General features: G+C 58.5%; 3 protein-coding genes across 6 annotated transcripts; all 3 read right to left on the bottom strand.

The window, feature by feature from the left end:
* Positions 1 to 2,111: 2,111 nt before the first annotated feature.
* Positions 2,112 to 3,368, bottom strand: LOC107515431 (cytochrome c oxidase subunit 6B2). 3 transcript variants are annotated; one of them, XM_016154251.2, is made up of 4 exons: positions 3,236 to 3,368; positions 2,997 to 3,136; positions 2,430 to 2,530; positions 2,112 to 2,327 (listed from the first exon to the last, which is right to left on the bottom strand). In XM_016154251.2, the coding sequence occupies exons 2-4, from the start codon at positions 3,100 to 3,102 to the stop codon at positions 2,274 to 2,276; spliced, it is 261 nt and encodes an 86-aa protein (XP_016009737.1). In that variant the 5' UTR covers positions 3,103 to 3,136; positions 3,236 to 3,368; the 3' UTR covers positions 2,112 to 2,273. The 3 variants fall into 3 exon arrangements, with proteins under 3 accessions (XP_016009737.1, XP_016009738.1, XP_016009736.1); XM_016154252.2 differs by having other exon boundaries at positions 2,997 to 3,120; XM_016154250.2 differs by lacking the exon at positions 3,236 to 3,368 and having other exon boundaries at positions 2,997 to 3,215.
* A 902-nt stretch (positions 3,369 to 4,270) lies between these two features.
* Positions 4,271 to 8,479, bottom strand: FAM71E2 (family with sequence similarity 71 member E2). Its single transcript, XM_036232680.1, has 8 exons — positions 7,921 to 8,479; positions 7,584 to 7,842; positions 7,315 to 7,339; positions 7,067 to 7,131; positions 6,880 to 6,983; positions 6,747 to 6,799; positions 6,581 to 6,657; positions 4,271 to 6,360 (listed from the first exon to the last, which is right to left on the bottom strand). The coding sequence occupies exons 1-8, from the start codon at positions 8,172 to 8,174 to the stop codon at positions 4,558 to 4,560; spliced, it is 2,640 nt and encodes an 879-aa protein (XP_036088573.1). The 5' UTR covers positions 8,175 to 8,479; the 3' UTR covers positions 4,271 to 4,557.
* A 392-nt stretch (positions 8,480 to 8,871) lies between these two features.
* On the bottom strand, positions 8,872 to 13,231 carry IL11 (interleukin 11). 2 transcript variants are annotated; one of them, XM_016154218.2, is made up of 5 exons: positions 13,066 to 13,231; positions 11,810 to 11,982; positions 11,535 to 11,621; positions 11,207 to 11,368; positions 8,872 to 10,426 (listed from the first exon to the last, which is right to left on the bottom strand). In XM_016154218.2, the coding sequence occupies exons 1-5, from the start codon at positions 13,070 to 13,072 to the stop codon at positions 10,256 to 10,258; spliced, it is 600 nt and encodes a 199-aa protein (XP_016009704.1). In that variant the 5' UTR covers positions 13,073 to 13,231; the 3' UTR covers positions 8,872 to 10,255. The 2 variants fall into 2 exon arrangements, with proteins under 2 accessions (XP_016009704.1, XP_016009703.2); XM_016154217.2 differs by lacking the exon at positions 13,066 to 13,231 and adding an exon at positions 12,694 to 12,973.
* Positions 13,232 to 13,294: the final 63 nt, after the last annotated feature.

Genomic DNA, 13,294 nt, shown 5'->3' with positions numbered 1-13,294 from the left:
ATGCTATTGATGGGGTTGGCCACCCTGGAGCTTCCCATCCAGGACATTGCCACTGTCCAGTGTGCCATCAGGCACCAGAATGGGGTCCTACTGATGCTGAGTGACTTGAATTGTTTATATAGACATACCACACACACCCTGTGGGGCTGGACATCTTCCCCAGCCCCCGGAAGCATATGAGTTGTTATCACTGAATTTTAGATGAATGGACCACAGGACTGGGGCTTGGGCTCTATAGGTCTGTGTGGCTGATAGGCTGCTGGGCTGGGACTCAAAGCCACTCCCAGAGCTCATCCAGGCTCTGGGGTCCTTGGGGGTGGGGAAGAAGCCAGAGCTGTGCTCCCCGGAGACCAATGGATAGCAGTGGCTTCCATGGGGTGGTGGGGTGGGAGGAGCGGGGGAGGGGTGCACAAGGTTTCATGGACCAAATGGTGATCCATAGGGCAGCTGTGGCTTCAGAGAGACCAGCAGTGTAAGAATGTCCCAGAAGTGATTGAAGATGATGGCTGTAGACCTCAGGCCCAAGAGAGGTAGGAAGAAGGCTGGGAGAGGCTACTGGCCAAGGGGCAAAAATGCTGTTGTGCCAGTGAATCGAGGCTGGCTGTGGCTGCACAGATGTCAGGCCCTGTGCTCGGACACTACCTGGGTGACCTCACTGAGCTGTCAGTCCACATCTGTAACTCAGAGCTACCATGGCCACAAGGCACCATTGCTTTCTTCCTGCGGCAACCGCCTCTGTGCAGGCCAAGCTGAGTATGTCCCCTCCAGTAGCTTCCAGGTCTGACTGGCTAGTGCATATCCTATGCCCTTTCTCATTCATTCCCTTGCCTCTCAGGTAGTAGTCTGAGAAAGGGACCCCAGGGGCTAAGGTCTCAGGGTGAAGCCATCCAGAGATGGCAGTCTGGGTGTGCCTTGGGTGGGCTAATGAGGTCACATGGGGGAGTGGAATGGACCCAGCCCTTCCCTAAGCTCACCCAGCCCCTCCCATGACCCCACCTCATCATGGGACTGTGTAGTCCTGTTTACAGCTGGGGAAACTGAGTTGCGGGCAGGTCAAGAGGCTTATCCATGGTCACCCAGCATGCTATCATAATCAGTGACAGCCACCTTTAAGCCTGGGGTAGATCAAGGCCTGGGGAGACAGCTTCAGGTAGAGTCTGGGGCTCAAGGCACAAACGGTGAATTCAACTCTCCCATGCCCAGGGTCATTTGGGGCAGGAACAGGCTAGGTCCTAGGGTTCCATACTCTGTCAAGGGTCATCCTCAGTCTAGGGAGTGGAGTGGAGGTGGCTGAAGAGATGTTTCCAAGTCTGCCTGGAATCAAACAAATCTCGGCATTGTAGCCTTGGAGCCAGGTTGGGGGCAGGCCCAGCGCTGGGTAGTCTGGGGCAGGAGCAAAGAATAATTCAGATGGACCCCTGAGCCTCCTCAAGCTCAGTCAGGGAGGGGTCTGTGGGCCAGGCACAGGTATGTTTCCTTAGAGAGCAGAGAAGGCTACTCCAGGCTGAGGGTGCGTGCCGAAGGGTGGAGTGCAGAGGACACTATTGGGAGAGCTCCCAAGGTGGGGCGAGGTTGTACAGGGAGGGAAGTGCGGTCACAGGGGGGCAGGAGAGTGCCAGAGAGCTGGGAAAGGGTCCTTAGCAGGGAGGGAGAAATGGGAGTCAATGATCCCCCTTGGGACTTGAGATGGGCTGGATGGGGAGGGAGGAGCAGGAAGCCTAGGAAGTGTGGCAGGTGGTCCAGGTAGGAGGGGAAGAGGATCCAGATGCAGAAGATGGAGGGAGAATTGAGGTGACAAGTAGGCGTGGGGACTGAGAAGCAGGAGCATCCTGGAGCCATCCTGGTGGGCAAGTGTTGGCATCCAGAGAGCCAAAGGGGACCTTGGGCTGGCAGCCGCTGCCTGCTGGAGAGTGGGGAGGAGCTGGCTTGCTCCTAACCTGGAGATCCCAGGGTCCTCCCTCCTCCCAGCCCTAATGGAGCACAGAACTCCCCCACCCCTCCTTCATCAGCAGAACAGTGGTGTCGCTCCAGGGTGCAGACACAGGGAGAACCTACCTGCGCCCCCAATCCGCACTTGACAGGCATTAAGAAGAAACAGCAATACTTGAAACTAATTAAATTAATTAATTTTAAAAAGAAGAAGAAACAGCGGCAACAACATAGATTTATCTGTGGCTTAGAGGCTGGGGGTGGGAGCCCGGGGCCGGGTCTCCGGGAAACGAGCGGATTGGGTCCACTCGGGGCTGTTCCCCGGAAGAGCAGTGCTCTGGCCGTCAGATTTTGCCCGCGAAGGTCCCGTCCTTGATCTGCTCAGTCCAGCGCTGCACCTGGAAGGAGGCGGAGGGAGGCAGGTGCGCCAGCTCAGTTTAGCTCAGCCGAGCCCGCCCTCCTTGCCGATCCGGCCGGCCGGCGCCCCCTTGCCCGCTCACCCAGCTCATGGGGCACAGCGAGTGGAACACGCGGAAGTAATAATCGCAGGGATGCGTGCTCTTCCCGCGGCGGTTCATGTTCTTCATGCAGCGGTGGTAGTCTGCAGGGCGGGGTGGGCGGTGGGCGTGGTCTCGTCCCAGGCCCGCCCCTGGCAGGCACAGTCCTGGGCCAAGCCCCGCCTTTCCGCTCTAGGCGTTTCCCCCTCCAGACTAGGCCCCGCCCCCACTCTCCCTCGCCGGTTTCATCCCAGACTCATCACGTCCCTCTTGACACAGTCCTCGCTCACTAATGACCAGGCCTCGCCTGTCCGTGAAAGGTCCCACTTCCCTTCCGGCCAGACCCCATCTCTCCTTCACTAACTAATCCCTACCGCCTCGGTCCCGCCTACCCCGGCCTCTCTCTCCTGTCCCGCCCCCTCCAAGCAAGGCTCCGTCCCCTTTCAATTCCAGACCGCTCGGCCTTCCACCCCAACGGTCTCCATTCTGCGTCCTCAGGAGTTGGGGATGCGACCTTCCCTGCTTCCCCCGTCTCACCCTACTCCCCCTACCCTGCCCGCGAGGGCTCACCCAGGAAGTTCTGGTAGCAGTTGCGGGTCTGATTTTGGTTGGGGAAACGCGGGTCGAAGGGCGGTGTGGGCCATCGTCCCTTGGGGGGCTTCTCAATACCGAACATCCTCTGAGGCCGCAGCTCCTGCGGGGAGAAGGGCCTCCGTGGGGCCCAGGGGACGCCCCTCGCTCCGATCAGCGCCAGGCTGCTGACCCTTACCCCGAAACCCAGCCCCCTGATCCCACCATTCTGTTCTCACCGAGCTGATGTCCGCGCCTCACTGGGTCATCAGTGCTTGTGGCTCCGTCGGGGATGCTCCTCGCTTCTGAGTCTCGGGGTCCCAGCCCACGAAAAACGACTTCCCAGCCAGATTGGTTGGGACCCCGCAACCCCAGCCAATAGGAGCCGCTGCGCTGCAGAAAACGTTCTAGGGCGCAGGGTGGGGTCGGTGTGGACCCCTCCTCCTGCCTCCTGCGTCCTGCCTCCAGCCCGACGCCCCTCCCCTGTCGCCCGCGCACACACACGCACCTTAGCTCGACTTTGGCCGAGTCTCGGACTCAGCCTTTTAATCTTTGAGAAGGTGGTCACCCGCGGACTCTTCCCCGGCCCGCCCCCCGCCCCCAACATAGAAATGTATAGATAACTCTGGTCTCTACCGGAGAAGGAGCTCCCCGCGCCTGGCCTGTCCGGCACCGCGCTTCTTACAGTAGAGGCGCACAGCACCTGGAGCCTGCGGAGAAGAGCAAAGAACACAGGTCTGGTCTCCTAGACTCTGCTCCAGGTCTAAGGAGGCTCTGACAATCTCAGGGGGTACCTGGCCAAGCTGGAATTCTGTGGACACTTTGGCGACTGGGGCTGAGTCCCCTGCATCTTGTTATTGAAGGTGCTGGGAACTGTGCGCGCTGGAGAGAGAGTAATGCACGCTCAGTGAACATGTGTTGAACTGTGTCCTACTATAGGGGCCAGCAAAGCTGAACTGGAATCTGGTCCTCACTGTCTCCTCCAGTCGCCCCGTTTTTCTCTGAGGTTTCTCACCCTCCTACCTCGCTAACATCAAGCCCGACACTGGATCCTTCACCCCAACATCCAAAGGCACGAATATCTTTTCCTCTTGAGAAGCCCCTCTTGAGCCCTCTTCTACCCTAGCTGCCTCTTCAGGTCCCTCTTCCCCTTCTGGCAAACTACTTGGACAAAGCTGGTCTCTGACTCCCCTCTTAAGGTATATATGTATGTAGTTGAAAAATACACATCACAGAATTTACCATTGTAACCACTTCAAAGAGTACACTCAAGTGGCATTAATTACATTCAGTGTTGTGCAACCACTACCTCTATCTTTCATCACCCTGAAAGGAACTCCATACCTATTCACAGTCACTACCCATTCCTCCATCCCTCCCAGTCCTTGGCAAACACTAACCACCTTTCTGTGTCTATACATTTCAGGTTCTGGACATTTCATACAAATGGGATTATACACTATGCTGCTATTTGTGTCTGGCTTCTCTGGCTGAACATAATGTATTCAAGGGTTGCAGCAGATGACTCCCTGTTTTCTATTCTCCCTTAAGCCTCCCTCATTCAGGTCTTTGCCCCCACCATGGCACCTCCTTGCTGATAACTCCAGAGTCCTGTCTTCCCCAAGTACCTGGGCGAAGGTGTGAAGACACCCAGTTCCTTCTTCACCTTCTCCACCTTGTTGGTCGTGTCCCTCAAACTCTCAATTTCCAAGAGCTTGGGCAAGAGAATCTCTAAGGACGATCCCATCATGGCCAGGGGGTGCTGGCCCGGCATCCCCATGGTTTCTTGAGATCTCTTGGGCTTTGGGGACACACCTATGTCCTCCCACCTTGTTGAGGGCAGAGGGATAGGAGCCTGGGAGGCTCTGTCCATCTTTGGGCTGCTGGAGGTACATTTTGAGCAGGAGGACACTTTGGAAGGTCCCTTCTGGTCTGAGAGCAGCCCCTCCACCTCTACTTCTGCCCATGGGTGCGAGGTGTCTTCCACCCAAAGACTCGCACTCCTCTTCTCCCAGGGGCCCAACCAGGGCTGCTCCCTCACCACCACTGGTGTCCCCTCCAACACATGGCTGGGGCTGAGGGGCTCCATGCCCATTCCTGACATGGCAGACACCTGAGGGGTCAAAAGCCAGGAGGGCAGACTGACCAGTTCCGGTCTCAAGGTTGGCTCCTTGGACTTGGCCATGATCATCAGCTTGGCCAGGGTGAGCCCCTCCACTGAGAAAGGCCTGCTGTGCTCCCGTGGGGCTCCCTCCACAGCCAGCTCCTGGGTCGTGACCCACTTCTTCTGCTTTTGTACCTCCTTGGACTTGAAGCCAGGCATGTCCAGGGACTTCCCCTCCTTTGTCCTTTGGACCTTGTCCTCCAACTTGCCCTTGCTCTTCAAGCCATCCAAGGTGATCTCCCGGACTTTGCTGAACATGGCCTCTTTTGACTCCTTCTTGGTGGTGGTGAAGGGCAGTTCCAGGGATGTTTTATGGGCCCTCAGCTCCACGACCTTCGTCTCCTGGGTGCCCACCAGCACCACTGACTCTGGCTTCCCTTCAAGCTGATTTCTCTCAAGCACATCCCCACCATGACTTCCCATAGGCAACATGCCCAAATTGACAGGGTCAAATGTCAGCTGGTATTGTGTGGGTGAGGTCAGAGCCTTCTGAGATCGGGTAGGTAGGGACAAAGAATTTTGGTTTGGGACAGGAGGGGACATGGTGTTTGGGGGAAGAGCAAGTGCAGGTGGGGCCTTCCGAAATGGGGCAGGTATAGCTGGGGCCTTCTGGGCAATAGCTGGTACACCAGGGGTCTTCCTGGATGGGCCAGGTATAGTGGGGGTTTTCCAAGATGGGGCAGGTATGTCTGGTGCTTTGTGAGAAATAGTTGGTACAGGAAAGGCCTTCTGGGATGGGTCAAGTATGACTGGGGCTTTCTGGGGAACAGAAGCTACAACTGGGGTCTTATGGGCAGCAACGGGTCCAGCTGGGGACTTCTGGGATTGGTCAAGGATAAACGGAGCCTTCCAAGAGGTGGCAGGGACAGAGAGAGTCTTCTTGGAGGGTGGAGGCCACAGCCTCTGCACAGAGCCCCCGGGCCTGGCCTTTTCTTTGCGCCTGGGGACAGAGGAGTAGGGGGCAGGCAGGTAGAAGTTGGGAGAGTGGGTGGCCTGGCAGAGGGAGTTTGAGGACAAGGTGCTGGATTCAGGGTCTATCAAGTCTTCCACATCCTGTTGCCACAGGTAAGCATCAAAGTGGTTAAAGGAGCCTAGCAAGGAAATATCTCGGCTGTCCTCTGAGATACACTGCGAAGGGGTCTCAAATAAACCACCCACAACCACTGCTGGGTCAGATTCAGACAAGCAACACTGGAATAGAGAAAGGTGAGGGGAAGGATGTTAGGGCAGGGGAGCCTCTCAGACACAGATCAGGCCCCCAGCCCTATCCTCCCTCAGACCTGGGAGTCTAGGCCCCCAGCCTTCTCCCTCAGATCCAGGGTACAGGCCCCCAACCTCCTCCCTCAGACCCAGTGTCCCCATCCCCAGCCTCCCCTCTAAGATCTAAGAGTTGCCCTCCTGGCCCCAAGTATATAGCTGCCTTGGAAGAGGATGGCATTTGGTTGATGGTGTTGGAGACGACGCTGAAGATGGTCCGGATAGTGATGCTGGGCTTCCCTGGGAGAAAGGAGAGCAGCCTGAGCCCTGGGGGTGGGGAAGCTGGAGCTTGGAGCCCTTCACACAGGCAGAGGGAATGGTGTGCTCACCAGAAACTTGGAGTTTGGTCTGAGATCTGTGCAGGCTGTGGCCTGAGTGAGACCTATAGGCACAATATGGTGGGACTTTAGTGATGTCCTCATCCTTCTCCAGGTCCTACCTGCTGCAAGGCCCCAAACCTACCTTTTTTCTCTAGATTTCTTTCTAGTGTCAGCCTGCTCCAGCTGTGACCAGATGATAGGCAGGGAGTCCCCTACAGCCTGGGACTTGAATCTGCGCTTGAGAGTCTGGCAGGGGGACAAGCGAGAGAGAGCCGTCAGGAGGCACAGCCCCTCTGCCCCTCACGCACTGGCCTGCCCGGCCTGCTCACCTTTGCCTTTCCCTTTTTCCGAGACGTCACCATCTTGTAAGGAAAAGTGGGTTCAACAATCATGACTGGAAAGGAAGGGGACACCTAGGTCAGGGCCCGGATGCTGGAGAGGCACAGAGAGAAGCGAAGACAGATGCAGGGGACGGGCTCAGACATTGGGGGAGGTGCCCACGGTGGAAGCGCCACCCACACCTGGGGAAGGAGTAGCAGAAATGCAGCAAACCCAGTGAATGACAGAGCCTGCTCACCTGAACGCCTGCTGTGGGACTGATCCTGTGGGTAGGGAGGGCGCAGTCAGGAGGAGCAACCACTGCCTGGCTCCGACATCTCCATGATTATCCAGCCTAAGACTCCAGGACCCAGCCTCCTCCCTCAGACCGGGCCCCACAGCCTTCTCTCTCCTATCCAGGGGTCCAGGCCCTATACCCCATTCCTAGACTTCAGGTTCTTGGTCCTGACTCCCATTTGAATCTAGAACCATAATGGGCCCCCGGAGTCTGTGGGGCCATGTACCCACCTGGAGGCGCCAGGTGGAGGCGGGAGGTGCCACCAGGGCCAGGTCCATGGGAGCTGTAGGCAGGGTCCTGGGGGCCCAGGCCGTGGCCGGCTCCCGCAGCAAGTGGATGAGATGGACCCAGCGGTCAAACAGGAAGGCAACCTCGCTGTCAGGGGCGTCTAGCTCCAGGTAGTAGTAGCGGCCCGTGATCAGGCGCAGCTTCAGACGCCAGGCAGACAGGTTGTGAACGTAGAGGTGGACCAGGTCTAGCGGGATCATCCTTGGAGAGGCAGGAGATAGAGGAGGTAGAGCAAGAGAAGGGGGTTGGGGGCAGCAGGGTATGGGGGCGTGGAGGCACCTGGTGAGGATGAGGTTGGAGCAGTCCCTGCCCTCAGGGGGCCGAGCGATCAGCAGGAGGTCTGGCAGCACCAGGCCTGGCAAGGAGGCGGCCACACCCATGGTCAGATGGTTGGTTTTGTGGTGTACATACACGGGGGCCCCTTGGTTGGTCACCTGGGGGTCAGGGAGAGGGGCTGGGATCACTCCTGTCTTTGATGCTCCTGTGGCACCCCTAGATCGAGCCCCCATCCCCTGAGACCCCAGCTGTCCCATATTCCCAGGCTGGGGGTCTGGCTCTACCCCTCTCTGCCCCCAGGGCGCAGGGAGCTGGGGACCTGCACAAAGTTACTCTCGAACATGGGCAGCGGGCGGAGGGGCAGGTACTCGCCCTTCTGGAGGGTCTTCTGCAGCTGGCCCAGAGTGGGGACCCACTTTGGGGGGCCCGGCAGTGGATCCAGGTGCCTAATGTTACGAAACCGGTTCATGGCAGTTGCAGAAAGGGTAGTTGCCCAGGCACGGAGTCAGGGACCTGGCACCCCACAGCCCACTGGCCCTGGCCCAGGGCTCAGTAGTTCGAGAGCCTGGAACTTCCTCAGGGCCTGGCCATAGCCCTGCGGGTGGTTAGCCTGGTCTGGGGGAGGAGCCTTTGGTGGGGGCTTTGTGACCTCATCGGACACCCAGGGGATTCTTTCTGGGAACTCTCTAGGGGCTGCGGGCTCCCTTCTCCTCCAAGGCCATGGCCTGGAGTCTTGAGAGCTGGGGGCGGGAAGCAAACCAGAACCCTCCCCGCCAGACCCAAACCGGTGACAATACAAGGCCCCTCGTGGTCTGTCTGGAATGTTGCAAATGGATGGTTAGGCACTGGGTTTCTGACTCTTACAAGTGGAAGTGGGAATATAGCCCCCATTCACCGCTAACCCTTCTCAGACCTTGAGTAAGGCCCATACCCCCATGGATCCTGTTTCCACAGATCAAATGTGTTTGCGTCGGTGGCTGTGGTTGCTGTACATTGAGGTATAAAGAAAGAGACACGCTCTTTGCAGTGAGCCAGGCCTTTGGCAGAATCACAATAGTCTCTCCCTAGCTGTGTGACTTTGAACAACAGGCACCTCCCCCAGCCTCAATTTCCCTCACCTGTAAAATGGGATATATTGGAGGATCTATAGGATCATGTAAGTAAAACCCTACACTTATGGTGCGGCCCAGAGCAGGCGTTCAACAAATGGTCCTTCTTGTCCCCTTCTGAGGGCTTATTTTATGGGGAGGACTGGTATTCTGTCATTCTAAAAATAGTGTTTATTAGCTTTTTAAAACATGACCTACTAAATACATGGTCATGGTAGAAATTCTGGAAGACACAAGCACAAATCATAAAAGTAACCCACGATCCCAACTTCTACCTGGAGGTGGTCATTGTCAACCTTTTGGCATAGTTCCTTCTAGGATATTTTTTAATCCATATACAGGGAAAGGAAGAGAAACACAAAATAGGGATCACGCCATAGTTTGCAGCCCGCTTTTTCTGTGTGTGAAGCCGCCTCTGTAGCACTGTTGTTGGTGGCTGCTCACAGCTGTTCCATCACATGGGATGTAATTTATTTAACTATCCCCCACTGTTGGACATGTAGGTTGTTTATGAGTTGCTATTGTAAACACTGCCATCATGAACAACCTTCAGCATGCAGTTTTGTCTTGCATGAGTACTATCAGTCAGGGTGACCTTCTAGAACCTTCCATTAAATATGTACTGAGTGCCTACGAAGTGCTGGGCACCAGATGAGGCTCAGAATTTGTCCCTCAGGGCATTGACAGTCTTCCCTCTTTGGCCATGCCCACTCAGGATCCCTCTCTTCCCGATCCCCAGGGGCCCCAGCATCCAGCCCCCGGCCCTCAGAGAAACTACCTCTAAGTGGTTGTATATGACTAATTTAATGCCCCCTTCTCCATCTCACAAAGGTTTTTTACATTTTTGTGCAAAAACCCGGCCTCCTTCCCCACTCCCTCCCCACCCCAACACAAAAGTAATTGTTTAATAAATAGTATGTGCTCCTGCTCAGGCCCAGAGGAGTGGGGGCCAGGGAGGCACTGTGGCCAGACTTCTTAGAGACCCAAGAATCCAGGACCCCAGTTTCTTTCCCCTGGGGACCCCTAAGTTTATCGGCCTTCAACCCACCCCCTGAAATAAATAAGTATAAATAAGGCACAGATGCCCCTGCCCAGGTCTCCTGGAAGAACTATCTCTAACTAAAGGAGATAATGGGGATGAGGTCCTCTGGCTGCCATGCCCCCAGTCCCAAAATAAATAAATAAATAAGGTCTGGTGGTGAAGAATGCAGGTGGCTGTGGCTGGTGGGTCACAGCCGAGTCTTGAGCAGCAGCAAACCCCTCACGGCCCAGTCCAGCGTCAGGTGCAGCCCCCCGAGAATGGCGTGGGCTGCCCGGATGCCTCCCCAGGCTGAGGCCGGCGGGGCCAGGGGGGGCGCTGGCGGGTCTGGGGGCGCCTGGGGCAGCGCCAGACGGGACATCTGTTGGGAGAGGAGCAAGGGTTAGTAACAAGCCAGGGATGCAGTGGGGTCCAGGAAAGTGTTTGCAGCCTCTACTGAATCACATCATGGGGGGAGGGGCAGTGCCAGGTGGCATATTTCCAGGGTGTCTCTGGCCTGTGGGATGGAATGTCTCAGTGGAGAGTTCTTCAGGATTCAGAAAATGGAGGCTGCAGCCAAAAGGTGGGGGTCTTGAGGCTGGGGTTCCAGGACCAAGTTCAGAGGGTTAATTAATGCCAAGGTCTGTAGGCTCAGGGCTGGGACCTTGGTGCTGGGTGAGGACTAGGGTCTCAAGTGTGGGGTCTGAGATCTCAGAGCTGGAATTAGAGATCCAGGGTCTTTGGAGTCAGGCCTAGGGGTCCCAGGGTCTTGAGATATCTAGGGCTCAGGTCTGGTCTTCTGGTTTCAAGATCAGGATCTAGGCACTTGGGGTCTGGGGTGTGTGGAGCCAGAGTCTCTAAGCTTTGGGTCAGGTCTGACATCTGAGGGCCTGAGGATCTCAGGGTCTGGATGTTCAGTTTCTGGGGCTTGGGGTCTGGAATGCAGTGTCCTGGGCCAGGGTTTCCAGGTCATGGGTGAGGGTTTGAGCTATCAAGTCTTAGGGTTTCAGAGTGGGCATCTTGGGGTCACAGGATCATGAGGTCTCTGAAGTCTGGAGTGAGAAGTAAGAGTTTCTAGGCAGGATTTTGGAGTCTGGGGCCTCAGGGTCTCAAAGCCAAAGGATCTTGGGGACACAAGAGTCTCAGAGCAGGGCTGTCGTACCAGGAGCTGTAGCCGGCGCAGCAGCCGGTCCAGCCTGGCCTGCAGGGCCCCCAGCTCAGGCTCCAGGGTCCGCAGGGAAGGGCCTCCTGCCCGGCGCAGCCACTGCACATGCCTCAGGTAGGAAAACAGGTCTGCCCGCAGCCGTGTCAGCACACCGGGGAGCTGGGGGACAGGGCATGGAGGATGTCAGGAGCACCTGGTGCATGCCTGCTCTGCCACCCTGCGCCGCGCCCCCCCCACCACCACCACCCCGGCCCATCTTGATCTTTGTAGACCGTCTCTGCTGCCCATGCTCCACCTTTACCCCACCCCTCTCCCCTGCTCTTACCTGCAGGGCTCCCAGAGCCCCCGCACTCATGGCCAAGGTGGGGAGGGAGTCCAAGTTGTGGTCTCCGTCGGCTGGGAATTTGTCTCTCTGGGGAAAAGAAGCTATGAGGGGGGACCCTGACCAGCTCCGAGGGTCTCTTCACCCTCTACCGCAAGCCTCAAACTCCTCCCTCTCCCGATCTCTGCCACTGCGGTAGCCCAGATACCAGCCTCCCCAACCCTCACTTTGTCACTCTTGGTCCCGGGCCCCTGCCCATCCCCTTCAACTTCTCCTACCAGCTGTGCGGCCAGTTGCCGAGTGTCCGCCAGGAGAGAGCGCGTCAGGAGAACGGCGCTGTCCAGCTCAGCCCGAGGGTCTGCGGAGGCCCTTGGAGGGCCAGGAGGCGGCCCTGGGGCAGCAGCTCTATCTGGCCACAGGCTCAGCGCGACCAGGACCAGGCAGCAAACACCTGGGGGCGGGAGAGGGCGGAGAGCTCAGGCGGGACTGGTGGGTCAGAGGCAGGAAGAATTGGGGGCCCGGACTCCTGGGTCTGAGCGAGGCGGGGCTGGGGGTCTAGAGTCCCAAGGCGGAGCGCCCAGGGCAGGTCGCCGGCCAGAGCGGACTCCCCTCTCCCTCTCCCGCTTTGGCTGCCCCGCCCGTCGAAGCAGACGCGGCCCGGGGCGGGTAGACGGGCCGGGCGTCTCCCGTCCGCCCCCGGACGCCGGAATCTGGGCCCCGGGGCGGGGCATGAGGGGGAGGCACAGGCCAGAACCTGCTCCCTTCCCCAGGCCCCGGGAGCCCAGGCTGGCCTGAGAGCAGAGAAGGGAGCCCGGGCTGGAGACCCCGAGGCCCTGACGCTTGCCCAGAGACACCTTCCAGGGTGGGCCGCGGAGGGCTGTCCGCGGGGCGGGATGCCGTGGCACACCTGGGCGGGACGGTGAGATCCAGCGGCTCTGCGGCCAGGCTTTTGCCGGGGCCTCTGGGGCAACCCATCCCCCCGGACCCCGCCCCCCCGCTCTCGCAGCCAATCAGCACCCCCTGGGCCGCCCCGCTCCTGCAGCACACCCCCAGCCCGCCCCCCGGGCCGCTCCCGCCGCTGTCCATCAGTCCATCCGCATTCGACTGGCTCCCCCGTTTCTGTCTGCACCCTGTCTCTCTCTGTCCTTCCCCTGACTCTCACCTCTTTGGGCTCTCTGCCTCAGTTTCCCTCGGGTAGCCTCTGTTGAGGTCCCGGGGTGTGTGCATCTCTGGGGCCCCGCTGACTCCCTGGGGGTCCCAGGCCTTTTAGGGTCACCTACCGGCATTTTTCTCTCTGTCTCTGTCTGTGAGTCTTGGTTTCTCGATGTCTCTGACTGTCCATCGCTCCCGCTGCCCGTCTGGGCTCCAGGCCTCCTGCTTGCCCTGACTGACCTCCCAGTCTGCCTCCCCATCTCTCCCTCTCCGCTCCTGTCTGTCCCATTCGGCAGTCTGTCAGCTCCCCACCCTCCCAGCGACAATCCCTCCCTCCTCTCTCCCTGTTCACCCCCCACCCCATGAACTGGAACCAACTTACTGTTCATGTCCCCACAGGGTAGGGGTTCCCCAGGGCAGGGGCCAGGGAGCTGGGGGCCTTTAACCCTTCCCTGTCCGCTGCTGGGGAGCCCCAGGGGTCAGCTGGGCCTCGGCCTGGGAAGGGGAGGCATGTGCGGTGAGCAGCCAGGGCCGCGGCAGTGAGGGAGTGTGTTCGCCTGGGGGGTTATATAGGGGGCCGAGGCGGGCGGGCGGGGGGCAGGCGGCAGGGG

This window comes from Rousettus aegyptiacus, unplaced genomic scaffold, assembly GCF_014176215.1.
Source record: "Rousettus aegyptiacus isolate mRouAeg1 unplaced genomic scaffold, mRouAeg1.p scaffold_m13_p_14, whole genome shotgun sequence".
Lineage (NCBI taxonomy): Eukaryota > Metazoa > Chordata > Mammalia > Chiroptera > Pteropodidae > Rousettus > Rousettus aegyptiacus.
This window is presented reverse-complemented; position numbering and strand designations above follow the sequence as displayed.